Source organism: Oryctolagus cuniculus, chromosome 3 (genome assembly GCF_964237555.1).
Source record: "Oryctolagus cuniculus chromosome 3, mOryCun1.1, whole genome shotgun sequence".
NCBI lineage: Eukaryota > Metazoa > Chordata > Mammalia > Lagomorpha > Leporidae > Oryctolagus > Oryctolagus cuniculus.
Window position 1 is genome coordinate 84,463,805 of NC_091434.1, and position 27,073 is coordinate 84,490,877.

At 36.0% G+C, this 27,073-nt stretch overlaps 1 protein-coding gene across 2 annotated transcripts in view; it reads left to right on the forward strand.

Moving 5' to 3' along the window:
• Nucleotides 1–27,073, forward strand: part of ACVR1C (activin A receptor type 1C) — a 106,088-nt gene that overhangs the window by 35,759 nt on the left and 43,256 nt on the right. For both annotated transcript variants that reach the window (XM_008258601.4, XM_051848603.2), the window contains exon 2: nucleotides 5,116–5,346. In XM_008258601.4, coding sequence (XP_008256823.1) covers nucleotides 5,116–5,346 — 231 coding nt within the window. The remainder of the gene's footprint in view (nucleotides 1–5,115; nucleotides 5,347–27,073) is intronic.

A 27,073-nucleotide genomic window follows, 5' to 3' on the forward strand; every position in this document is an offset into this window, starting at 1 on the left:
ACTTACTGACAATAGTATCTAATTAAAAAGCAATCAATATTTACCAAGCAAGTATCTGGCTTTTTAATGTGAATAGGGTACACATGAAAATTGATAACTTTTATTCTTTTTTGTAGCCTGATGATTTTTACATTTCTGGACACCAAAGTATGCTAACCAACACATGCAGATACGCATGGAACGTTATTTTCTGGTTGATTAGGAATGCGCACATCCTTTGGTGGATGTGGGTAACAGATGTCTTGTGGGTAACAGATGTCTTGGCTTTTACAGACTAATTGGCAAAAAAAGGGAAAGGGGGATAATTAAAGGGGTGGGAGGAGACACAAGAAAAGTGCAGTCTCCTTTGTACAGAAAAATCTAATAGTCCTCCTTATTCTGGGTAATTGCCTCCCTTTTGAACTTCATTTGCTCTCCTTTCCATATGACTCAAACTCACTGTAATGGGAAGGTATAAAATAAAGAAACATAAGGCGGGCTACTGTCTAACAACCAGATTTATCATGAACTATTCCAGTGTAATTGACTTAACACTCATGTTTGTTTTTTTCAAAATATGAAAGCATAAATGTAATCACATAGCAACATATATTTTAATTGACAGCCTAAAGATTCTATATTGAGGATGGTTGATGTGCACATAGCTTAATTATATACCAAATGAGACTATATAGTGGACTGGTGGGAAATGAAAAATGAGGGCCTGAGTATGTTGTATGTTACTTATACATCTTGGGTATTGTTTAGTTTCCAGTTTGTTCTTAGTTAGTGCTATCCTACTGCCAATTGGCCTGGAATAAATAAGAACATTTAGCAGGTGTGTAAAGCCATTATCATTAACAAATCATCAGTTATGTCAGTGCTTTCCATTGTGCAAGATTTAATGTAGGTATTATTTTTTATGTATTAACTGTATCACTTGGGTCATTATTATTCTTCTGATTTGTATCTTTCATTTTAAACTAAAGAAAAATTTTATAACCTGTTAAACATTCAGTGAGTATCCACATTACTCCTTGATAAGAACTATTATATGTTCGTTTTTCCAAGAAGTCAGTAGTGCTTCAGTGAGAAAATATCACGTTGGGTACTTAGAGTCTTACTTAGTACAGAATTTAGATAAGCTAAATGGTGAGATTATTTATTCTAGATGGAAAGCACAGGATATTGATTTTATTTGACAGCTGTCTCCTCAGAAATTATGTAGATAGACTTTGTTTTAGAAACATATTAACTGGCTTTAAAGGTTATCAGAAAAATACAGGTCAAAATCTCAATCATCAGTTGTTTCTTTTTTTTTAAACTTTTATTTAGTAAATATAAATTTCCAAAGTACAGTTTATAGATTACAATGGCTTTTCCCCCCCATAACTTCCCTCCCCCCCACACCCGTCCCATCTCCCGCTCCCTCTCCCATTCCATTCACATCAAGATTCATTTTCAATTATCTTTATATACAGAAGATCAATTTAGTGTATATTAAGTGAGGATTTCATCAGTTTGCACCCACGCAGAACATACAGTGTAAAATACTGTTTCAGTACTAGTTATAGCATTAATTCACATTGAACAACACATTAAGGACAGAGATCCTACATGGGGAGTAAGTACACAGTGACTCCTGTTGTTAATTTAACAATTTGACACTCTTGTTTATGGCGTCAGTGATCTCCCTTAGGCTCTAGTCATGAGTTGCCAAGGCTATGGAAGCCTTTTGAGTTCACCGACTTCGATCTTATTTAGACAAGGTCATAGTCAAAGTGGAAGTTCTCTCCTCCCTTCAGAGAAAGGCACCTTCTTTGATGGCCCGTTCTTTTTACGGGGATCTCACTCGCAGAGATCTTTCACTTAGGTCTTTTTTTTTTTTTTTCTTTTTTTTTGCCAGAGTGTCTTTGCTTTCCATGCCTAAAATACTCTCATGGGCTCTTCAGCCAGATCTGAAAGCCTTAAGGGCTGATTCTGAGGCCAGAGTATTGTTTCTTACTTGCTAATTTCTTATGACTGCTTTAGAATTATATTTTATTTATAATTTCTAGACTTTTTTTGTGGTGGGAGAGTGTTTTTTTTTTTTTTTTTGACAGGCAGAGTGGACAGTGAGAGAGAGAGAGACAGAGAGAAAGGTCTTCCTTTTGCCGTTGGTTCACCCTCCAATGGCCGCCGCGGCCTGCGCGCTGCGGCCGGCGCACCGCGCTGATCCGATGGCAGGAGCCAGGAGCCAGGTGCTTTTCCTGGTCTCCCATGGGGTGCAGGGCCCAAGCACCTGGGCCATCCTCCACTGCACTCCCTGGCCACAGCAGAGGGCTGGCCTGGAAGAGGGGCAACCGGGACAGAATCCGGCGCCCCGACCGGGACTAGAACCCGGTGTGCCGGCGCCGCTAGGCGGAGGATTAGCCTAGTGAGCCGCGGCGCCGGCAGGGAGAGTGGTTTTAATACTATCATTGTTTTAATGGTGTTGTTGCTAGTAAACAAACAACATTGCTTGTGTAGTCTAGAGACTCACATTAAGTCAGTCACTTGATCTTTTTTGAACCTTGTTTCACTGTCCATAAAATGGAAATGGTGATAGCTAACTCCCACAATGGAGCTGGGGATTATGTGCCCTGATGACTGCACATGAAGTTAACATGTGTGTAATTGTTGGGTACTTTATGGTTGCCTTCACTCAGTAAGTCCATATTCCTTAGTAAGATGTTCTGATTTCCTGGCTGGGCTTATCATGGAAACAGAAAATTCTGTTGACGAGTCCAGGAACAAATGATGTAATAATATGAGTAAGGAGTTACTCTTCTTCCCACCTCTGGGCCCATGAAATATGAAGGTGAAGAATAACGACAGTGAGGCAGGTTTCTTTATTGTTAAAGGGGTTTCCACATTTTAGTTGTAGATTTACAAAAGTTGCAAATTTATAGAAGGAAAAATGTTATTTTTATATAAAATTTTATGACTTTTGGGCCCACTGCCCCTACTCTAGCTCATTTCCCATTTCAAGGAAAAATTGAGGCTTTGTAAGATAAACTGTTTTCTCCAAAGGCAATCAGTAAGTTAGTGGAAAGCTAGGTGCAAAACCATTGTCTTCTCCTAAATTCTCTGTCTGGACCATTGCAAGACATTGGATTGCAGTGGATGTAACCTGGGCCATTGAAAGAATGAGAGCTGTCAGCTCATGCTTGGCAAGCAGAAATATTTTTTTTTTTATGGCTTTAAAAGTTTTCTGCACTATAGTACATCCAGCTGTTCTTTTATGTATAACAAGTATGTTTCAATTGTTTACATAAGGCAATAGCTTTACTTTCTTCAATAATAAAAAGATAGTTGCTAATTTTTATATGTTATTCTTATGAGCCATAAATTGTCTTTATATAGATTAATTTATTCTCAGCAACAATATTATAAGCAGGCATATTGATCTTCTTACCTTTCATAGAAGGAAGTGTAGGCACAGAGGGATTAAGTATGTCTAAGATTACAAGGGTAGCACAACCAAGATTTGAAGCCCTAATCAGATTAGAATTTAAAAACTACTAGAAGGATTCTATTGTCAGAAGATACCGAGTATACTATATTGGCTCTACTTTATACAAGCAAAGTACCTTAGAACATTTTCTAAATCACTGGATTTTATATATCTAACTATGAATCCCAATCAGCTAGAACCTACATTTTACTTCAGAGCATAAATAATGATAAAACATTATGTTTATTTATGTTAACCACAACTGGAATACATAAAGTGAACAATTATGCTAGGTCTAGCATTGCTAATAAGATTATATTTTAGGATTTTGTTTCACTTAGACCATATTAATACAAATGTTTATAAGAATATTATTTGACCAGTCAAAAGATTGAGATGAGAGTAATTTCCATGTGATTAATATAAAATTTGTCCTTTCATTCATTCCAGTTGTATAGAACTATTATCCATTGTATTCCCATACTAGTATTTGAAATTGGGAAAGAGTTGCTATTTCCAGATCAACTATTTTAGAGGTATAAAACCAGCTATAAATTGAGTTATTAGCAATTTAAAGTCTAATTTTAGTAATAATGATTCATAAAGCCTTGAATATTTAGATAACTGGGGGACAGTGAGGATTTAATTAAAAGCTTCTTAAAGTAATAGAGTGAAACTTTATTTTTTTATTATATTATTTAGAAATCATATATTAAATAAAATTTGAATTACAACCACTGGACTCTTAATCCTGACAAATATTTTACATCAAAGCAAAAAAAAGAGTGTCACTTTAATAAGTGAGTTGGGTTTCTGCCCAGAGTGTCATGGTGTGTGTGTGTGCGTGTGTGCACACAGTATGTGGAAAATGTTAAGAGATTTTTGGAAGTGAACAGATTAATGAAGTCTAATTTTTGAAAGTTTTCTTGGTATAGATATATTAAATTCTATTATTGATATGCTTTACTTTATGGGACATATAAAGCCACTGAAGGAAATTTCCTGAAGGTCATAGTCTATGTTCAAATGATTCTCATTCTAAGCTATGTTTCTTAGCAAACAGGGGGAAGAATAATGGCTCATCAATATCTTAAAGATACCATACCAATAACAATAATATTTTAAAGCATCACAGAATATAGAGAACCAAAACTATTTTTAGAACTATGAATTTCTATAGTTATTTTTTGTGCTTAGCACATCTTCTTAAAAGTTTAAAAGGAAAAGGCAAATGAAAAAAATACGCTGAATTGTTTAGCTATGCAGCTGCCATAACCACTGTGATGTTCCACAAATGATGTTGGACAGCTCCCCTTGGTTGCTGTGATATGGTATCCTACTATCTCATGGCTATTATTGATTTGGGATTGAAATTAAGAAGGAGGGTATGTAGTGTATGAATAAGAAAATATTTTAAAATATAGTAGCAATTGGATGAATTCCTTAAAGGACCAGTAATTGTGGATAAAAATTGGGAAACCTATTTAGTAAAAGGAAACATGACAGAGAGGAAGTAACATCACTAACATGTGTTTATTGAATATTGTTTATTTAAGTTCTTCTTTAATTTTCATTGATTTAATTTCAATTCTGAAGTATTCTGCAATATATTTGCATCCTATCTTTTGTATATTAAAGCCTTTTTACCTTACTGTTTCCAGGATTGAAGTGTGTGTGTCTTTTGTGTGACTCTTCAAACTTTACCTGCCAAACAGAAGGAGCATGTTGGGCATCAGTCATGCTAACCAATGGAAAAGAACAGGTGATCAAGTCCTGTGTATCCCTCCCAGAATTAAATGCTCAAGTCTTCTGCCATAGTTCCAACAATGTTACCAAAACTGAGTGCTGCTTCACAGATTTTTGCAACAATATAACACTGCACCTTCCAACAGGTAAGGGATTTATCTTTGTTCCTTCCAAGTTTAATTTTATTCTTGGGAAATTCCAAGCGTGGTAGAAATCAAACTCTCTTATGTTTCTTAAATAAAAAAATCTGTTTTACAATTCTCTTTTTGTTTTAGACTAGTAAAATTTTTTAGAGTCTAGCTGAGGTTGATTTTTTTTAAAAAAATGCACCTCTGTCTAAATATTGATAATAACTTACAATTTTTGAAGAGACATGTTCATGTGAATTATATTTTTTGAAATGACTAATGACTTCTTATAAAATGTAAACTTATATGGATTATTTTAAAGGAAATATATACATTCACACATATAAAGAAATAAAGGGCAAAACTAAAAACAGTAGATTGCCATTTTTATGTGGATGCAATCTTTTTTCTATGAATACTTTCTTCATATCTTCTTTATCTACCCACAATCAGTAAGAGCACTCATAAGCAGAAAGACAGAGCTAAAATAGAATTTGACTCTTCATTATCATTCAGCTATATTCCTGCCTTTAGCCCAATTTCATGGTGCCTTATTTATCCCAATGTGTAAGAAACAGAAAAAAAAAGACACAGAAAATTCTAATCTGGTTTTTATCAGCAAGTTTGGGAGACATTAGGGGCATGTAATTCAGAATTAAAAGCTAATTTATAATATGAAAATGTTCTTGCTGGTAAATTTTCTTTAACATTTTATAGTAACAATTTAATACTTATGCATTAATATCTATAGACAGTTATGTACTTTATTTCCAATTAACATTTGAAATACTGTTATCCAATTTCAGGCATTCATATGAGTGTGTTACTCTGTTAATACTATACCACTCTACTAATTTTTATCTATTTTTTAAATAAATTAACCCCTTGGGGCCAGCTTTGTGGTGTAGTAGGTTAATCCTCTGCCTGCAGCACCGGCATCCCATATGGATGCCGCTTCTAGTCCTGGCAGCTCCTCTTCCAACCCAGCTCTCTGCTATGGTCTGGGAAAGTAGTAGAAGATGGCCCAAGTGTTTGGGCTCCTGTACCCACTTGGGAGATGGGGAAGAAGCACCTGGCTTTGGATTGGCGCAGCTCTGGTCATTGTGGCCATCTGGGAAGTGAACCAATGGAAGGAAGACCTTTCTTTCTGTCTTTCTCTCTCACTGTCTGTAACTCTACAACTCAAATAAATAAATAAAAATCTTTATAAAAAATAAATTAACCCCTTTCATGAAATTGAAAAACATTTATTTTCTACAGAAATTTAGTACTATGACCACAACTTAAAAGCCAATTTACTGGCACCAAATAGAAGATAACTATTAAAACAAGCAAACAAACAAAAAAGCGATACCATTACCTTTTGGTTAAATATTTTGTATTCTCTCTTTTTTAAAAGATGAAAGAAAAAAGTGTTAAAAACTTACTAGCAGGAAATGATTTTTGTTCATACAAAATCAGAAAGAAGTAAGAAAATTAGAGAAAAAAATCTTGCAAGTCAATGTTATTTAAGTTCATGTGCATTTACCACCTCAATTCATCTCAAAAACCTTTAACAGTCATTTCTTGTACTCCAACTGGTACTTGTCCCACTCTTTGGGAAACACTGTCCCAAACCTTTGTCTCATATATTGTAATCAGGTAAATTATACTTGGCATATTTCATCCCCTAGTTAGCTACTTTGCACTCATGGTTTTTAGACTGCATTTACTATCTCTGCCTCAGGTTCCATAGACTTCCTTGATTTGCTGGTGGTCTGGGATCTATGAGTATTGTGTGCACTTTGTTTCCCTAAAGTTTCTCCACCCAAGACACTCTAATGTGTACATCAGAGACACTTTAAAGTTAAGGTCCCTCATATTTGGTGCTAGTCTTCTGCATGATCAAATACAAAAGTATAGGAAGTGTGGGAAGGAATATTTTCTCGTGGACAGTGGCTGTGACCTCTTCAATGTGTCTTTTCAATGATGAATTATCCTCAGGACTTCATTCCATAAGTTAGAATGAGAACAAGATGGCACTTTGACTATGATGAAGGCCATGCAAGACAAGATGCTCTGTATGGTATTAAGCAAATTCAAAGTACTCGGTGCCAATTAGAATGCAGGTCCTTCCTGGCCCAACTACAAACGGCCTAAACATATAATGCAGTATTATTCAGTCTATTACCATTAAGCATGGTACTAACTGTATGTTTTTAGTGATTCCTGCTACCAATTGAGGGAATTTACTCTTATTCTTAGTTTTATAAAAATATTTTCTTTTTGCCAAATAAAAACTAGGCGTTACTTTTTTCAAATATGTTCATGAATTTGTTGAGATTACCTATGATCTTTCTCCTGCAGTCTGTTGATATGATGGATTACATTAATTGGTTTTCAAGTATTACCTTTAATAGGGAAGATGTATTGTCTACTAATAAACATGTCTACAATCCATGCTATATGACATTCCATTATGTTCAAACATTTATATCTTTACTTAAACTGAGAATCTGTTTCTTTTAACAACATTGCATGGTAAATGGACATTAAATTGAATAGGAGTACATGTACAGTCATCTTGTGTGGGATTGTTCTGTCTGTGAGGCAGCAATAAATGGTTATTAGCTGTATTTGGAACAGCAGGTGTTTGCAGAGAGTTGGGAACCTCCAAGCTGACTGATAACATAGCCAGTGCCAACAACTTCACCATTGCGTTGTCATCAGTGAGTGTGATTTCTATTCTCTGCTCTGCTTAGTAAGGATCATGTGATCCTTATAATTTAAAAATGTAGTCATGCTCTATATGATGACTTTTCAGTCAATAATGGACTGTATGCATGATGGTGACTCCATAAGATTATAATGGAGCTGAAAAATTCCTATTGTCTAGTATTTTTAATATATATTTTCTATACTTATATATGTTTAGGTACATATTTATGTTACAGTTGCCTGTAGTATTCAATACAGGAACATGGTATACAGGTGTGTAGCCTATGAGCAGTAGGTTATACCATATAGCCTGGGTGTATAGTAGGCTATAATATCTAGCATTTTGTAAATACACTCTGACTCTGTAATGTTCATACAACAATGAAATTGTCTAATAATGCATTTCTTGTCATTAATTGATACATGGCTATTCATTAAAGCACTCTGCAAAGCAGTCTGTGAGATATTTTGATGATACTTTGATAATTTTCATCATGTTCATGGGAAAAACAGCTGAAGAAAAGATCAGGGAAGTAATCAGAAGAGGTTAGGCAGTCTTTGACTTCCTTTTATGGTCCCAGCTGGAAGCCAAATGCATTCTTTCCTTTCTGGCTCTTTCCTCCCCTCACCCAGATGGTGGGGCTGTTTCTGGGTAGGTGATGATATAAGTGCAGTAACTTGGTCTAACTGTCTTCTGTCTCAAGGGCTTGTCTGTAATAATTGTGCCCTTGCCTTGTTTCTTTTTGACAAAATTTCTATTTTGTGTACAGCTGCTGACCACCCTACCCACTTCCACTCCCAAAATCCTGTTCTTTCTGCTGGTGCCCTGGTCACTCAACAGTTGGAGAACTGCTGGTACTCACAAAAATCTTTTTAACTGTTTGACACTAATTGCTGAAACCTTAGTGGCTTTCACACAGGTTTCTATTTATTACATAAAAGGAAATACATTTTATATAATTTTCCACACACCATATGCACAAACAACTGAAGAATTTTACGGAACATACTTACCTTTAAAATATGTGAGGTACTCTGATCTTTGCTATTTCATTAAATAAAAGTGCTGGTCACATACCACCAATAGGCTTGTTCACAGTGTAAGTATAAGAAATTCTCCTTTTGGTGGAACTTAAATTGGGTTAATTTTAGATGCACAAAGGACATTTATTATTTTAATTCATTTGCACTAAAAACATGTTAAAATCTAGTTACTCTTTTAATTTCATATATTTCCTTTTAAATGGCTTTAAAATTCATCTTACCCATTCATTTGAAATATCAAAATGGATTAGGTGTAAGTCAAATTAATTCATATTATTGTAAGTAAATTTTTTTAAGATTTATTTAATTTGAAAGTCAGAGTTACAAAGATACAAAAGAGAGAGAGAGAGAGAGCGAGAGTGAGTGAACATGCTGGAGAGATATTCTCCATCCCCTGGTTCACTTCCCAGACGTCCTTAATTTCCAGGGCTGAGCCAGGCTGAATCCAGGAGCTAGGACCTTATTCCAGGAATCCCATGTGGGTGGGAGGAACAGAAACACTTGGACCATCTTCTGCTGCTTTTCCCAGGCCTTTAATAGGGAGCTGGATTGGAAGTAGAGAAACTGCACGCAAACCGGTGTCCATATAGGATGCTGGCATCGCAGGTGGCAGCTTTACCCCCTACATAATGATGCTAAAATTTGGTTAGATCACATTGAATTAAATCACTTGCTCTTTTTAAAAAAGACCATCTTGTTTGACATTGAACATGGATTTAAATTGTCAGAGTTAATAATTTGATTTGATGAAAATTATTTCATATTTTGGTACAAATATAATATAAGAAAACTTGCCTCCTCCCTGCAGTCTGTTGATGTGGATAACTTTGATGTCACTGGAGAAGTTACCAGCAAATTCAACTGGTTAACACAGGTACCTACAGGTGTATTTTCCATGTAAAACTTGGAAGACAAAATTCATTTCCCAAAACCGTCATTTATTTGACTAGTGCTTTGAGTTCGTGTCCTTATTAATAACAAAATTGTTATTACTCTCACCAAGCAGGGATAGTATTGGGTATTTAAAATTAAATATAGACTATGCAAATATTTTAAACAAGAGAAGCTTATATATACTTAATGCAAGTTACTCTGTCTGATTTCTTCTTCCTGTGTATTTTTAGACCAGATAAGAAGAGCTTTCTTCAATTCCAAAAATATCTGTGCACCTTTCTGAATGCTGTGTTTCTTGCTCTGAAGGCAGTGCTCTTTGATCTAGTACACCTAGATGTTGCTAAATTTCCTGCCTTGTCACAAGACATGTATGATTGTCCACTTTTAGCTTCCTTTGACATTAGGAGACAAATGATTTTCATGGGAGAAATTCACCTTCAGGAGTAAATGACATATCCTTAACTCTGCAAAGTATTTTCATTTCAAAAATAAAATACTTGTTCACATATAAATCACTGTGTACTGAGGGGGAAATCCAGGTAGGATAAATAAACAAATACTAGGAGAAAAATTCATTAATGTTGAAAGAGTTTTGGGTATGCATCTCTGCAGTGATATTTTCAGTTAAAGGTATGAAAAGCTTACACAAAAATGTCTTAAGCAATAATGGATTCAATGACTCACATGATTGTAGCACCCTGCTTCTTAAAGTTCCTTTACTGATTTGGTGTAGTTTGGTCTCTGACTCTATCCTCCATGTCTTTTAAACATTATTTTTCATTTTTTCTAATCTTTGATTCTTTGATAATTTCAGCATCTACTGCTTCTGTGGTATTTGATTCTGCTATTATTGATCTTGCTTACTTATCTTTTCGATGGCTTCTTGTGTATCTTCTGACTCATGATTGTGAGCTTATGTTTATGAAAATCTGATTTGTAAAATGTGTTTCCCCAGAGAATATTTATATTAACTTGTGCCAGGTACTGTGCTACCAACCCAGTCCATTCAATACTTTGGCTGAGTCTTTCGGATCACCATAAAGAGTGAATTCTGAATATAAGTCCAACTTTAGATATATACCTGGTAGGCAGGGGTTGTCAGGGAGAATTTTTTTCTTCTACATTCTGCTCTACCTAAAGTCAAAGTTGAGGCAGATGTGTATTCAATTCATCTCTCGCTTTGGGACATTCTTTTTTATTTTGCTTTCAAGGTAATACCTTTCACAGTTACCTGATTTATACAAGGATCTCTGATGCGACCTTTGACTTTTTTCGGAATCATGATTTTATCTGCTGACCTTGTAATGGAGTCGAGTATACAAAGCACCTGACCACCAAGAACTGGTCAGTGTCTCCAGGGTGAATGGCAGCCCCCGAGGAGCTCAGGCACCTCTCTGTGTTTGTATTTTACTTTTGACTGCTGTGTAATTCATTTATTTTTTTCACCAACTTAATCATAATTTTTAAAAGAGTTTTCATTTGCATTTTATTTAGCATTTCTTTTGTGTGTATGAACCAAGAATGGTTTTTGTGGACATCTAAAGTGTAACTTGGCAAAAATGGAAACTCTCAGATGGTTTATTTTTGAAATGATACTGGCATAATTATCTATCCATCTGGAAGAAAACAGGGTTGTACCACAGTGTCATACCATATACAAAAATAAGTTGCAGCTTGATTAAATATCTAATTGTGAAATATAAAACAATCTAAATGTCAGAGGAAAATTTAGAAAAAAAGATTTTTGTGACTTTATAGTATGGAGGCTGTTCCTAAATAAAACAGGAAACCCAGCTGCTATAATAGGAAAAAAACAGATATAATTGACGACATGAGAACTAAAATAAAAATGGATGATAAAAGAGAACATAAATAGAGCCAAAGGATAAATTAAATATTGGTTAGAAGTATTTGTAGCATATATGACTGAAAAAGATAACCGTTAGATGATAGTACGTATGTGCGTGCTTGTATGTGTCTGGAAAGATAGAGCTGGAGACAGAGGAGAGTAAAAGAGGGGTGGGGTGCTGAATGAGGTAAAGGACACACACAGGAATTTTACAGAAGAGAAGTCCCAAAAAGGGTCAGCCTCACCAATAGCTGTAGAGATGCAAAGAAAACAACATTCTTGTTTTTTCTATCCATTAGATTGGCAAAACTTAAAAACAGTGATGTGTCAGTCAGGATACTTCCAAATAAAGCAGTCAAAAACTTAGCTCAAAATGTCTTAAACACTAAAGGAGCTCACTGATGAGAAATCTGGAAATAGTCTTGTTCTTTGGTTTGTTAATAGAGAATCCAACAATGTCACCAGGCTACTTCTAGGTATCTTGTTTATGAGCCAGTGAACACCCTTATTGTTTAGGATATTATTATTTAACTTTCTGGCAATTAAAATTAAGAAAGATATTTCTTTGAGAGTCATAGAGGAAGAGAGAGGGAGAGAAGAATGAAGAGGAGGAGGAAGAAGAAAAAGAATAGGAGGAGGAAGAGGAGAAGGAAGAAGAAGAAGAAGAAGAGGAAGAAGAAAGAGAGAGAGAGAGAGAGAGAGAGAGAGAAGCTAGGAGTCAGAAATTTAGTCCAGGTCTCCTTCAGGGGTGGTAGGAACTCAATTAGTTGAGCCATCACTGCTGCCTCCCAAGGTCTGCATTGGCAAGAAGCTGAAATCATGAGCCAGAGATACGACTGGAACCCAAGCACTGAGATGTGGGATATGCCATAAGTGCTTGGTTAACACCACCTCTTCTGGTATAGGATATTTTTGTCCTAATATGTATCTACTTCTGCAGAATATTGGGTTTTGTGCTTAAGGAACTCAGGTTTTAAGGGAGATGAGTCAAAAAATATTTTCTTAACTTAGGTAGTTTAGTAGAAATCCCATGCATTTTAGATATCAAAGTCTTTTTCCTTACAGCAAGTTTAAGCTATATTTGGATCCTTCTCCTTTTAACCCCAGATAAGTGGTCTGGGCTTATTTCTAAGCACAGAAAGGAAAAAATGAGATGAAAACAATCAGAAAACACAACAACAATTAGTTTCTGGAAAGCTATGAACATGATCTGTCTCTCAAATAAACTTTAGGCCTGAGTTTCCATTGTTCTAGTGGTGCAGGCTGTCCAGAAAAATTATTCTTGAATTTAGGTTATCCAAAACTTAGTGACTCCAGCTGCCTGCCAGAAGAAAGAACAACTGTTCTCCCTGGAGGAAGGCACTATGATAACATTAGACTTTCCCAAGGACATGATCAGAACATGATGAAGAATAAGCAAACACAAAGATGCAAGATGACACAAGTAAGAACCAGCAAAGAGTACATGCCAGAAATAGATAACGGTACCATATATTGGAATTATCAGACAAAAATTTTAGATCAAATATTCCTCAAAGTTTAAAGATACAAAAGACAAGTTTTAAAATATTTTTAGAGAGTAAGAAACCATAAAAAATTAACCTAGCATATTTGAAAAATGTCAGAAGAAAACTTTTTAAAATTAAAGGTAACTAAATTTTAAAAATTAAAAATTATAACAAACTAAATACTCAAGGGGTAGGTTTAATGACAATTGATATACAGTGACTGAAAATAGAATTAGGGGGTTTAAATACAGGTCATAAAAATTATTTGTCATGCAGGACATGGAGGATATATAACAGAAAATACAAAGAGATGAAACAAATAAAGGAAAATGCAGAAAAGCTTAACATGTGCTTTTACATGGTGTTCCAAAAGAGAGAAAACATAATTGAGCAAAAGCAGTCTCTGTAGAGATAACAGGTCAAATATTTCCAGAGCCAGTCCACAAATTTCAGAAATTCAGTGGATATTAAGAGGACAAATGGAAAGAAATCGGAAGATGACACACCTAAGCAGATGGGCATCCTAAAAGCTGACAGAGAAGAAAGGAACTGTAGAATAGGGCTCACATTGTCTTTGTAATATCAGAGTGTTAAAAAAGAGAATGAATACATAGAATTATGTCTTCAATAGTTTGGAAGAAGATCACTGGAAAATAGAGTTCTATATCAAGCAAAAAATCTGGAAAGGATGGGGATATGGAAGATTTTCAGAGTAATGGAAGTAGACTGAATTATCAATTAGCAGATCCTTGGATACAGGAAATTGTAAAGAATATACTCAAACAAAAGAAAAGGAATAGTAAACTTCTGAGATGCAGAGAAGATGGAAAAGCAAAGAAAGTAATAAATATGTAACTAATTCTAAAGAACACTCATCTACAGCAACAAAAATAAAAATGTCTTGTGGGTCTTTGAAAAACAATATAAAATGACCATGCAATATAAAATTGGTGTACTGTGTTTTTCAAGAGAAGGGTAAATAAAGTTAAAATGGTTCCAAGGGACTCCTTTTGTCCAGGATGAATGGAAAGAGACTGTCAAGCATCTTTCTTTGAAATGTGCCCATTGTCATTTCTAAATGAATGAAACATGAGAGCATTCCTTTTAGTCTTCAATAAGAAAAAACAAAATAATAAAAACAGTCCAACAGAAGGCAAGAAAATAAAGCATGTCATAGATGTGACAAGAAGAAAGCAGCTAAATGTGTCAATAATAATTAAATGTAAATAATATAAATAACCTAAACATTCCAATTTTAAAAAATTGATTATCAAATTGGAGAAAAAAATACAGTTACATATTGTTTAAAAAATATGTATATCTCTTTGATATATGCCCCAAAAGACATATATCAAAGAGATACATGCACAACCATGCTTATAGCAGCCCCATAACCAAAATATGAAATCAACCAAGGTGTCCATCACCAGATGAATGGATAAAGAAAACAAAATGTATATTATATATACATATATATTAAATGGAATATTATTCAGCTATAAAAATAATGCAGTTGTACCATTTGCATCAAAATGGATACAACAGAAGGACGTCACATTGAGTGAAATAAGTTGGACACAGAAAGACAAATACCACATGTTCTCCCTTATATGTGGAAGGTAAAATTTAGAAAGAAAAAAATCAAAAAACAAAAAGAAAAGAATGCCTGTGATTTCAGTATTGCTGCAAATATATTTTTGTTAAACTATATTTTATATCTTTGTCAAACCAATGGTTAAGAATGTTATAATACTGTAGTTTTAATGATCTGTGATTACATTGAAGTTTACTGTGTATGAATGAAATGGTCACTTTTCCTTTTGATTATTGTTTATGACCCTTACCTGTATTACTGCTGAACTGGCGCCTTTTTGCTTTTTACTTCCTGATTGTTTTATTGAGTAGGGCATTAAGCTGTTACTGTAATGCTGATTAAAAATATAGCATGTGAAAAACTAAAAAGGAAGAAAGAAAGGAATGAAAAGAAGGAGGGGAAGGAAGGAGGGAAGGAAGAAAGAAAAAGGGAGAGGGGAAGAGGGAAGGAATCTATGGACTACATTGAATCTGTTCTCTTTGTATTAATGTTACATTAATGAGAAAAAATAAAGTATCAGAAAATAAATAAATAAAAGTGTGTATTTAAAAGGAAAGTTTAATTTGGGCATTTAGCCTATGAATTAAGATGCTAGCATCCCACATCAGAATAAATGGGTGCAAATCCTGGCTTCCTGAAAGTGCAGATCATAGAAGGCAGCCATGATGGCTCAAGTAGTTGAGTCCCCCCCACCCACATGGGAGACCTGGGTTGTGTTCCTGGCTCTTGGTTTTGGCCTGGCCTAGTCCTGGTCATTGCAGATATTTGGAGAGTGAACCAGCAGATGGAAGCTTTCTTTCTGCCTATCTGTCTGTCTCTGTGTCTCAATAAAAAGATAATATTTAAAATGAATTCTTACACATACGTAATTTTGTGATGTAAAAGATATATCATATATATTAAACAAGCAAAAGTTTTTTGTTTACTCATAATAATAGCAAAGTAAACTTTACCTCAACCAATATTACTAGAATTTTTAAAAAGGTCACTTAAGGGCCGGCGCCGTGGCTCACTAGACTAATCCTCTGCCTGCAGCGCCAGCACCAAGGGTTCTAGTGCCAGTTGGGGCACCAGGTATTAGTCTTGGTTGCTCCTCTTCCAGTCCAGCTCTCTGCTGTGGCCCGGGAGGGCAGTGGAGGATGGCCCAAATGCTTGGGCCCTGCACCCGCATGGGAGACCAGGAGGAAGCCCCTGGCTCCTGGCTTTGGATTGATGCAGTGTGCCAGCCATAGCGGCCATTTGGGGGGGTGAACCAACGGAAGGAAGACCTTTCTCTCTGTCTCTCTCTCTCTCTCACTGTCTAACTGCCTGTCAAAAAAAATACGCTTAAGAATGGTTAAAATTTCAATTTACCAATTATTCTTAATAAAATTAAATTGCTGGATATTTAAAAATATGGTCTCAAAAGTAAGGAAAATATTTACATATATATAAAGAAAACTACAAAAGTTCACAATCTCAAAGGGAGACTTTATACCACTGTCATGATATAAAGTAGATACAAAAAATTCGTGAGACTGTTTAAAGTTGAAATGACAATTTATCAACAACCTAACTTCTAATATAATTTACCACAGTTGAATATTCTTGTGGCCTTAAAGAATTGAATCAGCAATTTTAAAACAGATAGAAAATATTCCTTTAAAGAAAATTTTAAAGCTCTAGGGGTTCTACCTCTAAATTCCACTAAGCTTCTAGGAAGTGATCATTCTTATGCAAACTTCAAAGGTGCAGATAAGTAGGAAACCATACATAGCTCATATGTGCATAACCTTGCTATAAAAACCTGACAAGAGAGTATGAGAAGGGCAAATTATACACATTCTGTTTCATGAGTATGAAAAGAAGTATCCTAACTTCGACCTGAAGCCATATATGATACAAATTTCTGGGTCTCATTGTTCAAGTTTGCCCAAGATCACAAGGAAATAATCAAATATAATGATAAAACTGTTTTGTAAAAAGGGGCTGCCATTGTGGCATAATGGGTAAAACTGCCACCTATGAGACCAGCATCCCATATGGGTACTGGTTTGAGTTGTGGCTGCTCCACTTCTGATCCAGCTCCCTGCTAATGGCCCAAGTACTTGGATCTCTGCCACCCACTGGAGAGACCTAGAGGAAGCTTCTGGCTCCTGGCTTAGGTCTTGCCCATCCCCAGCTGTTCTGGCTATATGGGGAGTGAATCAGTGGATGGAAGATTTCTTTCTCTGTCTCTATCTCTCTCTCACTCTTTGTAACTCTGACTTTCAAATAAATAAATAAATCTTTCAAAAAAAAAAAAAAGGGTAGGAGAATAGCTATTCTTCAAATAGGATAATGGCCACCCTGGGGGAAGGGGTATAGTTGTGGTGGTATCCCAGAGCAGGGAGTGTAGAGCAGTGTGTTATGCATGGGAGTTTATAATGATTTGTTATATTCTACCTATATGTTGGATGCACTTTTCTGCATAATCACTATACTTCACAACAAAATAATAGCAGAACATTAAGTTTCAAAGTCACTGATTTTAGTTCAACCTGTATAAGTATATTAAGTATATTATATTATATTAACTCTTGGAATTGGCATTGGGTAGAGCAGACAGGCATAGGACATTATGAAGCTCTTTCTTTGTAAATTCCTTATTTTATCTGGCTGGTTTTGTGGCACACATATTCATTAGACAAAGTCTCATGAATCAAAAGTTACTGTGATGATTGAAAAGTGTTTCAAAGTCATGTGATTTCCTTCAATTCCATTTAGTAGAACTTAGACTTTCAGTTGGTCTTACGACTGTCCACCTAACAAAGTTTCAGCTGCTCCTGTTGCTAAATGTGATCCTGTAACTAAGTTCTGTGCAATGAGAGATGGTGTTTTTTTAGTAATTCTGAGAAAGTTCACTAAAACACAACTGGTACATTGTCATGCCATGTTCCTTCATGCAGCCTGGGTGTAAAGGTGGGAATTCTTGCAGCTGCCTCTACCTGTAAGGATGATGGCAACACAGCAGGAATGACAGCTGGGGCTTAGAGGAGCTGGGCTCTGAAAAGATCATGGAGCCACTGTGCTAACATCGAACAAACTACTTGCTTTCAAATTTCTTTTACATGAGAGAAAATAGGAAGCTTTAACTTATTTTTTTTCCTATTACTTTTAGTTAAACCCAGTTGTAATTAACATAGAAGTATCACAAGAAATCATCCTGCATTCTACCTGCTAATGAGTTGTATCTGCCCCATGGAGAGATACATTTGACCTATATGATATCTGGGAGAGAAATATTTTTGAATGTTTATAATGTAAAAAATTAATGGGGCTGGTGCTGTGGCATAGCATATTAAGCCACTGCCTGCAATGTTGGCATCCCATATGGACATCAGCTCAATTTCCTGTTGCTTTACTTCTGATCCAGCTCCCTGCTAATGCACGTGGGAACTCAGTGGAAAATGGCTCAAGTCCTTGGGTCCCTATACCCATGAGAGAGACTGAAGAAACTCCTGGCTCCTGGCCTTAGTCTGACCCAGCCCTGGCTGTTGCAGCCATTTGGGAATGAACCAGCAGATGAAAGACAGATTCTCTCTCTCTCTCTCTCTCTCTCTCTCACCCTCTCCCTCTCTTTGTCACTCTGGCTTTCAAATAAAATTTTAAAAATCTTAAAAAATTAAGAGTCTAATGTGGTTTAAACGTTTGTGTCTCCCTCCCCTTGAATGTATATGTTCAAGTCCTAATCCCCAAGGAGATGGTACTAGGAAGTAGGGTCTATGGGGAGGTGATAAAGTCATGAGGACAGAACCCTCATGAGTAGAGTAAGCTCCCTAATAAAAGAAGCACAGTGAAGCTCTTTTGCCTCACCATGTGAGGATGCAGCAAGAAGTTTCCATCTTTTAAAGAGAGAGAGAGAGAGAGAGAGAGAGAGAGAGAGAGAACGAGAACTCACAACATCCTGAATCTGCTTGTGCTTTCATGTTGGATTTTCCAGCCTACAAAGCTGGGAACAATACGTTTCTGTTGTTTATGATATTATGTTTTTAGCAGCCCAAATGGCCTAAAGACAGCATCTTAATTTAAAGATCAAAATTGCTGGCTTGTCTTTAAACGTGAGAAAGATTGGGATCTCGAAGGTCTCTCTTGTGCTGTTGGTAGGCTGGAGCACAACAGTGACTGACTTGCTTATTAGGTATGGGTTCTTCCTGTTTATCTCATACATTCACTATGTCTTGAGTTTATATCTACTGTGCTAAAATTTCCACTACCAATGGTGTAGTGTGTTTTCTGTTTTATATGAGTTATTCTGTTTAATATGTTTTCTCCCTTAATAACAAACATATGTATTTTTCTATGAGAAATAATCCTGTTTTGTTGCTTCTTTCATGGCTGGGTTGCATCTCATTTTGTAATCAAAATGACTTCTGATAACTAAGGGAGTGTCAGAGACATGCTCAAAGAAATAGCTATGATGTCAAAATAACATCAAGAACACTGTAAATTTGCCCATGAAAACTCATCCAAGATAAGGTCAGAAAACCTTGGCTGAAGAAACTTGTCATTTATACTGTTAATTTTAATAGGAGTTGCGGTTTAGTTCATGTTTACACTAATTATAACTATTCATATGGAAATATTCAACAAAGCCCATCAAGTTCCAGATATCTTTGTTTCCATTTTGCTACCAAAGTATCAAGTGCTTGAGAGGATAAGTGTAGAAATAATTTGAGTTTTCTTTCTTGATTTCAATATATAGTTTTAATAATTATAGTGTGATTTAAATAATTAAGTTCCAATAAAGAAAATAAAGACACAAATTGTTTATTTATTTTATTTGTATGAATCTCATAAATAAAACATTAAGAACATAGTAATCCTTCCCACCACATCTGCCCTTCTCACCCACTCTCCCTCAATTCCTCCTACCTCTCCTGTTTGGTCCTAGAAAGGAAAGGAAACAGAATGAAAGAAAGAAAAAAAGAAAGAATGGGATAAAAAAACCAAGAGACTTTTTCCTCAACAGTCTAATCAAGGGCGGTTTGTTGTTGCTTCTCCAAGGTGATTTTGCTGTTTTTTTTTTCTTCCCTTCTTCTTTTCCCTTCCTTCCTCCCCCTTCTTTCCTTTTTGGAAATTAATTGTTTTTAGAGAAGAACCCAAGGATGATACATCTTTTTTGAGCTCTTAGACGTAACTATAAATTATGAGACATAATAATATCCTCCATTTAATACACTAAAATGAAGTGATTCTTGAGAACAAGTTTTACTATTAAGTTGCATGTTATAACTCTTTGTGGACAGAGGTCCTGCATGAGAAGTTAGTGCACAGTGATTCTTGTTGTTTATGTAACAAATAACACTCTTATGTATGACATCAGTGATCACCAAAAGCTCTTGACATGAGCTGCCTTGGCTATGGAAGCCTTTTGGATCCACTGTCTCTACAAGTAAATAACCAAAGTGGAAGTTCTCTCCTCCCTTCAGAGGAAAGTACTTCCTTCTTTGGTGGTTACTTCTTTCCACTGGGGGTCTCACCCACAGGGATCCTTTATATAAGACATTTTTAACCAAAGTATCTTGGCTTTCCATGCTGAAATGCTCCTCCTGGGTTTTCCAGTCAGAACAGAATGCCTTAAGGACTGATTCTGAGGTCAGAGTGCTACATAAAGCAATTTTTATTCTATGAGTCTGCTGTATGGACTGCTTCCCATGTTGGAGCCTTCACTCACTTTACTTCTGTCTATTGTTGTTTCCAAACACTTAGTTCTATTTAAATGACCACTTTAAATGTTGATCTTATCTATATGGTCACTTTACCCCTTAGTCCTATCCATTTGATCTTTATCACACGTAAGCTGCTATTTTTATCAGCCAGCTTAAGGGATTTTGGGGTCTTATGGCTAGTTCTTAAGTTGCACCCTTAGAAGTAAGTCCATATGAATGTATGTGGGACTATACCACTTTGCAGTTGCAAACTTCATACATTTCACAATTACAACTTTATGATCTTGGTGATTCTCCCCACTGTGCCCACCCTCCCACCCTCACTCCCACCCCCCTTCCTCTTCCCTTTCTTATTTTCACTCTTATTCTTTACTAAGATCTGTTCTCAATTAACTTTGTACATATATGATTAACTCTATGTTAAGTATAGTAATGAATTGTATGAAAGAGAAAAAGATAAAGAAAATACTATAAAGAAAGGAAAAGATAAACAAAGATATAGAATAAGAAGCTGTTCCTCAACAATCAAGAGAACAGCTGTTCATAATCATTGCTTCTTGAAGTGTCAATTTCATTTCTACATGTTGTCTTTTAGGTGCTCAATTAGTTATCACATGTCAAAGAGAACAAACACAATTTTTGCCTTTGGGACTGGCTTATTTCACTATGTATGATGTTTTCTAGTTTCATCCATTTTGTTGCAAATGACTGGACTTTTTTTTTACTGATGTGTAGTATTCCATGGTGTATATATCCCATAATTTCTTTATGCAGTCTGCAGTTGACAGGCATTTGGGTTTATTTCATGTCTTTGCTATTGTGAATTGAGCTGCGATGAACATGGAGGTACAGATAGCTCTTTTTTATGCTGATTTCATTTCTCTTGGGTAGATTCCCAGGAGTAGATGGCTAGGTCATATATAGGTCTATATTCAGACCTCTGAGGTATCTCTACACTGTTAAAGACACAATATTAAAGTGTGGGTGCTTTATTTACTTTTGTACAGTTTTGACCTTCTTCCATCATCCTATCCTTGGTTATGTAAACAGAAAAAGGAAAATATCTTCACAGTTGTGGTAGGTGTACAATATATTAAGTGCATGTTCAAATTGGTCTTTAACTTAAACAAACCAAAAGTTTGCATCTAAAGGCAGATAAGCTGCTAAAACATTGGAATCAGATTTATCAAAAGTGTGTCATTTTAAATCATGCTAAGTCTAAAAATTTCAGACCCAGGAACAGAAATTTAAAAGTCTTGAGTCTTTGGAAAGATATCTGTTTCTCTTCCTTTCTATGGTTGTCTGTCTGAGAGATATTCCTTGCTGTAGTCAGGATAAGATGATACATTCATGCTGTGAGATACTTATGGGACCCCTTGTGGAACTGTTCTGCCATCGCATGAACAAATCCATTTATAGCTCACCTCTGAGGATTCAGGGGAGCACACCTGACAGGTGTGTCAGACAGGCTTTATTTTCCTCCTCATCAAGTGAACGGTGCTATGATTTTTTTTTTTTGGAAGACACTCTGAAATGTAAGCACACAAAGAGGTAAAATGGGTGTTTCAAATGTTTAATATAGGAAGTGTTTCTTATCTACAGAAACAAGTACACTGATTTAAATTACAAAATTTTATTCTTGATGATGGAATGGGAAACTGAAAGCAAAACCCACAGCCAATTCTAAACTGAGGATGCCGCATTATACAAGACTCTGTTCTCTCAGTCATGTAAATAAAATTATCCTTTTACTGATACTTTTTTGGTGATTATTATGTGCAGGACTTTGAGCTAGGTCAAAATGTGATTATTCCACATCTATCATTTCCTAGTGACCGAGGTTCTTTTTGTGAACCTATTTGCTGGGGAAAAGTCACAGTAACACAGGTTTTAGGAGAGAGATGTGCTACTTTTTCCTTGTCATCAATATTTTAAATGCCTTCTACTATGAGCTGGGTAACAGAGACCTGAGGTACTAATACTGCTTCCAAGGAACTTTCCTTTTTCCCATGTAAAGGTTGTATTAAAGGGGGAAAAAGCCCTAAAGTATTCCTTGAGTAATTATTATCATGTAATTCTTTATAAACATGTATTATTTGAGAATATGTGTTTGTATGATAGAGAAAAAGCATGATTTTTGTTTGGGGCATGCCCAGAAAGTAAGAAAAACTAACTGTGTAACTCATTTAAATTTGTTTTACATTTTATCAATCTGACCTGTGCTTGAATGAAAGTTCTTCATACCCTTTATGCTGGTGATTACATTCTTCAATCTAAATTAATGTTTTATTTCTTTAAGATATAGAAATATTACTATTTGCAAACTAGTATGCCAATAGTTAAAAGAAGATTTGCAGCCTTTATTGTTCCTCTCCTACCTCTAAAAACCCAATAGCACAAGGCAAACCTGCCCATAAATATTCGTTATGTGTGATGCCACCTGCCTGCTATCAGATTATGAAACCTAGCCAGATGAAAACAATGTATGCAAGCAGCCATTTATAAATTGAGTACTCAACAATGGAATGGCCTGCCAATAGTTCATCAGATTCAGTAAAAAACAAGAAATAATTGTCATCTTATTTCTGTCCCTATCTTGGCTTGGTTGAATCAGTAGAAAATTGTCAGCCTTTGTTGAGATTGTGAGGTTCATGTTGAACACAATTAATCATTTTTTAAAAGAATTTTTCATTTATTTGAAAGAGTTATAAAGAGAGGGAGAAACAGAGAGAGAGAGAGAGAGAGAGAGAGAGAGAGAGAGAGATATCTTCCATCCTCCGGCCCACTCCCCAAATGGCCACAATGGCCGGGGTGGGACCAGGCCAAAGCCAGTAGCTTGGAGCCTCCTTCAAGTCTCCCATGAGGGTACTGGGGCCCAAGGCCCTGGGCCATCATCTGCTGCTCTCACAGATACACCAGCAGCAGGGAGCTGGATTGGAAATGGAGCAGCCAGGACTGAAACCTGCCCCCACTCAGGATTTAACCTTCACAGGTGGTGGCCTAACCCACTATAACAAAGTGCCAGCCCCACATACAACTCTTTTTGATGTGGTTGCTCTCATGGTGTGCAGACCATTTTTCTGCTACCTTTGGTGGAGCATTTTGGATGGATCTTAGTGAGCTAACTTGTAAGTGGGTTGTTCTGATGAAATTTTATAATGGTCTCTGTGAAGCAGCAGATTAGGACAAGCTCCTGGTGGGAGAAGCAGGAGTGAAGGGCAGGTCTGAACACCATCACATGGGACTGTGAGTCAAATAAACCAGTATCTGAGATGTAATTCCTTAGTCTGTTCTACTTCATATTCTAGAACAGTTACGTGTTCTTTCATGATATGCTGATTCATCATGAATGGCATATCTCATGATGATCTTTTTCTTACCTGCCTCTTTCTGTGTTTGCACACACAGTTTTCTCCATATTGTTACTAGCAAAAATGCTTTGCACATGTTCTCTAGGGCTCAGGTGTTTCTTAGTAGAATCTTAACCCATAAGGACAGTATCCTACTTCTCCAGCATCCCTCTAGAGAGTACTCTCAGTGAGTACTACATAGAGCAATCCATTTGGATCTAACGTTCAAACTCACTGCAACAAGAAACCAATTATACATGAGTTACTGTTATTACCAACCAAAGGTTTAAAATAATAGTTCCTCTATATAAGGATGCTGTGAAGTGGCAGATTATTAAGGGAGTTCCTTCATGAAAGTTTGGGAAATTTCCCACTGCCTATCATGCCCCTCTGTTTTTGATAAGAGAAATTGTTCCTATTGAGGTAATCAGTGCTGTAGTTCTGAAAGTCTTAGGGATAATGTGTTCTCTGTTCTGTTGCATCTGTATAGTCTGTTTCCATTCCCCCCTACTCATACCTAGAACCCTGTGAAGTAAACAAAGTCTTTTTGATTGAAGTTATAGGCCTGAGCCACAGAAGTTTTGTAGGAATGGTGGATGGACAAAATGTCACCACATTATTCAACTGATGGTGGTGGCATTTCCTCCAGGTCCCAAGACAGGAACAGGCCCACCAGAAGACATCTTGGGCAATATTATCATTTGGCTGATTTATTACCTGAGTAGATCTCAAAACCAAAAGCTGGGGAAAGAAATGTCTCCATTTTGGGGCTTGGGTTGGAGTTTAGTAGGCAATTGAACACTGGATTTTTATGCATTCTTGAATTGAACCTTGAAAAATGGTCTATTTTCACTTGGGAAAAACTAATAAGAGGAAGAGGAGTGATTTTAGTGCTAAATTAGTCTGTAGCTCCTTGAGGGGTGCTTTGGGCCCTTTAAAATTTTTTGTAGCTCCTTGCTGCAGTGAGTGACTTTTATAAGTGAAGCACTGATGTTGAAAAGCTTCACAAAAAATGCCTCTGTCTGGCAATCTCTCTTTTTTTTTTCTTTTGCATAGCTTTGTTTTTATGTACAATTGCCCAACCAGTACATAGCTCTTCAGTCCCTCTGTTCTCAGATAGTTTTCTGTTTGTTGTTTCATTGCAAAGCCTTCATTTTTGGTCAGTCAAATACCATTCAAATATACTGGGGAAATGTGTCTATAAACTGAATGTAAATATTACATGACTACCAGTGGCCAATTTGAATCATTTGGAGCAATCAATCAAGTACAAACTTTCATCTCCTAACAGTTTATGCTAAGAAATATAAATTAATTAATTTGTAGATCTGGCAAATCTCATAAATATCAAAACTTTTCCTCAGTTTTGATAAGGAAGAAGAGCTCAGCAGGGGAAGAAATGTGGGGACCAGCCTGCGTGGCCTGATCTTTGCTCTTTCATCTGGAGGAATTTCACTTTTAAAGAAAGAAATAGGAAGTGGTGAGGAGATATCAGGGTAGTGTACTGTTCTGGGAGAAGCACATGCACCTAAACCAGTTCTAAATTTGGGCAGTAGCAACCACCAGTGACTTTCACCATAACCATTCCCCACTGGACCTCTAGGGAAAGCAGCGAAATTCACAAATGAAAGTTCCTTCCTTCCTTTCTGTCGGCCTCCCTGTCTTCCTCTCTCCCTTCTTTCCTTCTCTTACCTTGCTAATACAATGGGATCTCTGTATCTGCGGGTTCTTCATCCAACAGATTGAGCAAACTTCATATGGAAAATGCTAGAAAAAAATTGGCTCTGTCATGAACAGATACAGACTTCTTTTCCTTGTCATTATTTTTTAAACAATACAGTATACCAGCTATCTAAGTAGCATTTTCATTATGTCAGGTATTATAATTAATCTTGCAATGATTTAAAGTGTATGGGAGGCTGTGTATAGGTTATATGCAAATATGACATTTTTATATAAGGGACTTGAGCATCCACAGATTTTGAACCAATCCCCCAGGATGTCGAGGGATGACTGTACTTCCTTTCATTGCATTTTCTAGGCTTAATGTATTCTAGAGCTTATATAGGGGAGATATTTGTGAGCAAGACTTTCACACATCCAGGCTGGTGCTTTTCTCTCATTTTCCCCATCCGCTTCCATTTAATTTGTTAGGGAGTGAAATAAGTTGAGTCAGCAATACAGCTGCCCAGACCTCACTTTTGGAATTCAATGCTTCCCCCATGGAGCTGCTTATTCCATGGAGAATGCATCTCAGTGGGCACAGAAAATGCCTCAAATTTGGAAATTATCAAATAATAGTAGTTCTGTGATTAAGAATGTAGAACTTGCTAGAAAAATTAGTATGCTTGCCAAAGGTAACTATTATTAAAATGTATTTTTGCTGCATTATTGCCTTATATCATGATCTATTGAGTGTAATCTTACAATTTTTCTTCATTTATGTCCTCTTGAGATTACAACAACATTTGGCTTAAAGCGAAGTTTTACAAATGTTTTCTTTTAAAATCACTCAGTGTTTAAGGAGTTCTTTCTGGATGGTGTTGCTAGCTTTTTCTGGATGGTGTTGCTAGTTTTCTTGTAGCTGAGTAATCTTTTTGTTTTCTTTTCCCTTTACTAACAGTCAATCAGTAAATTTGTTCACAGAAGTAGAAACAATTGCCCATCTGCATGAATATCCTGAAAGTAGTCACCATCCATAGAGCAGTGTGCCTCTCTGAAGATTATTCTGTTTTAAGGGTTGCTGACCTTTGCCTCATTATTAGTTGCCATAGTGATGATCTGAGTGCTGCTTAGTAGAGCTTTAATGAAGTGAAGACAGGGGGCTTTTCAATGCTAGTGTTTGTATTGACAGTTCCTCACAACACATACCAAAATGAAATTTAATTATATAAATGCCTATAGTAGCAGAATTTTATTTTTAAATCTGTATAAAGAGATGTTTTTAAAAAATAAACTGCTGTAAGCAATTAAATGCATTCTGTGGTGTTCTTAGACATAAGTGTATAGGTAACAATCTGAAAGATCATTATGAAATGAGAATAAGTTATTTAATAATAGCAAACATGAGAAGGTTCAAGTACTATGGTTAATGGCTTCTAAAACAAGGTCAAGGCACC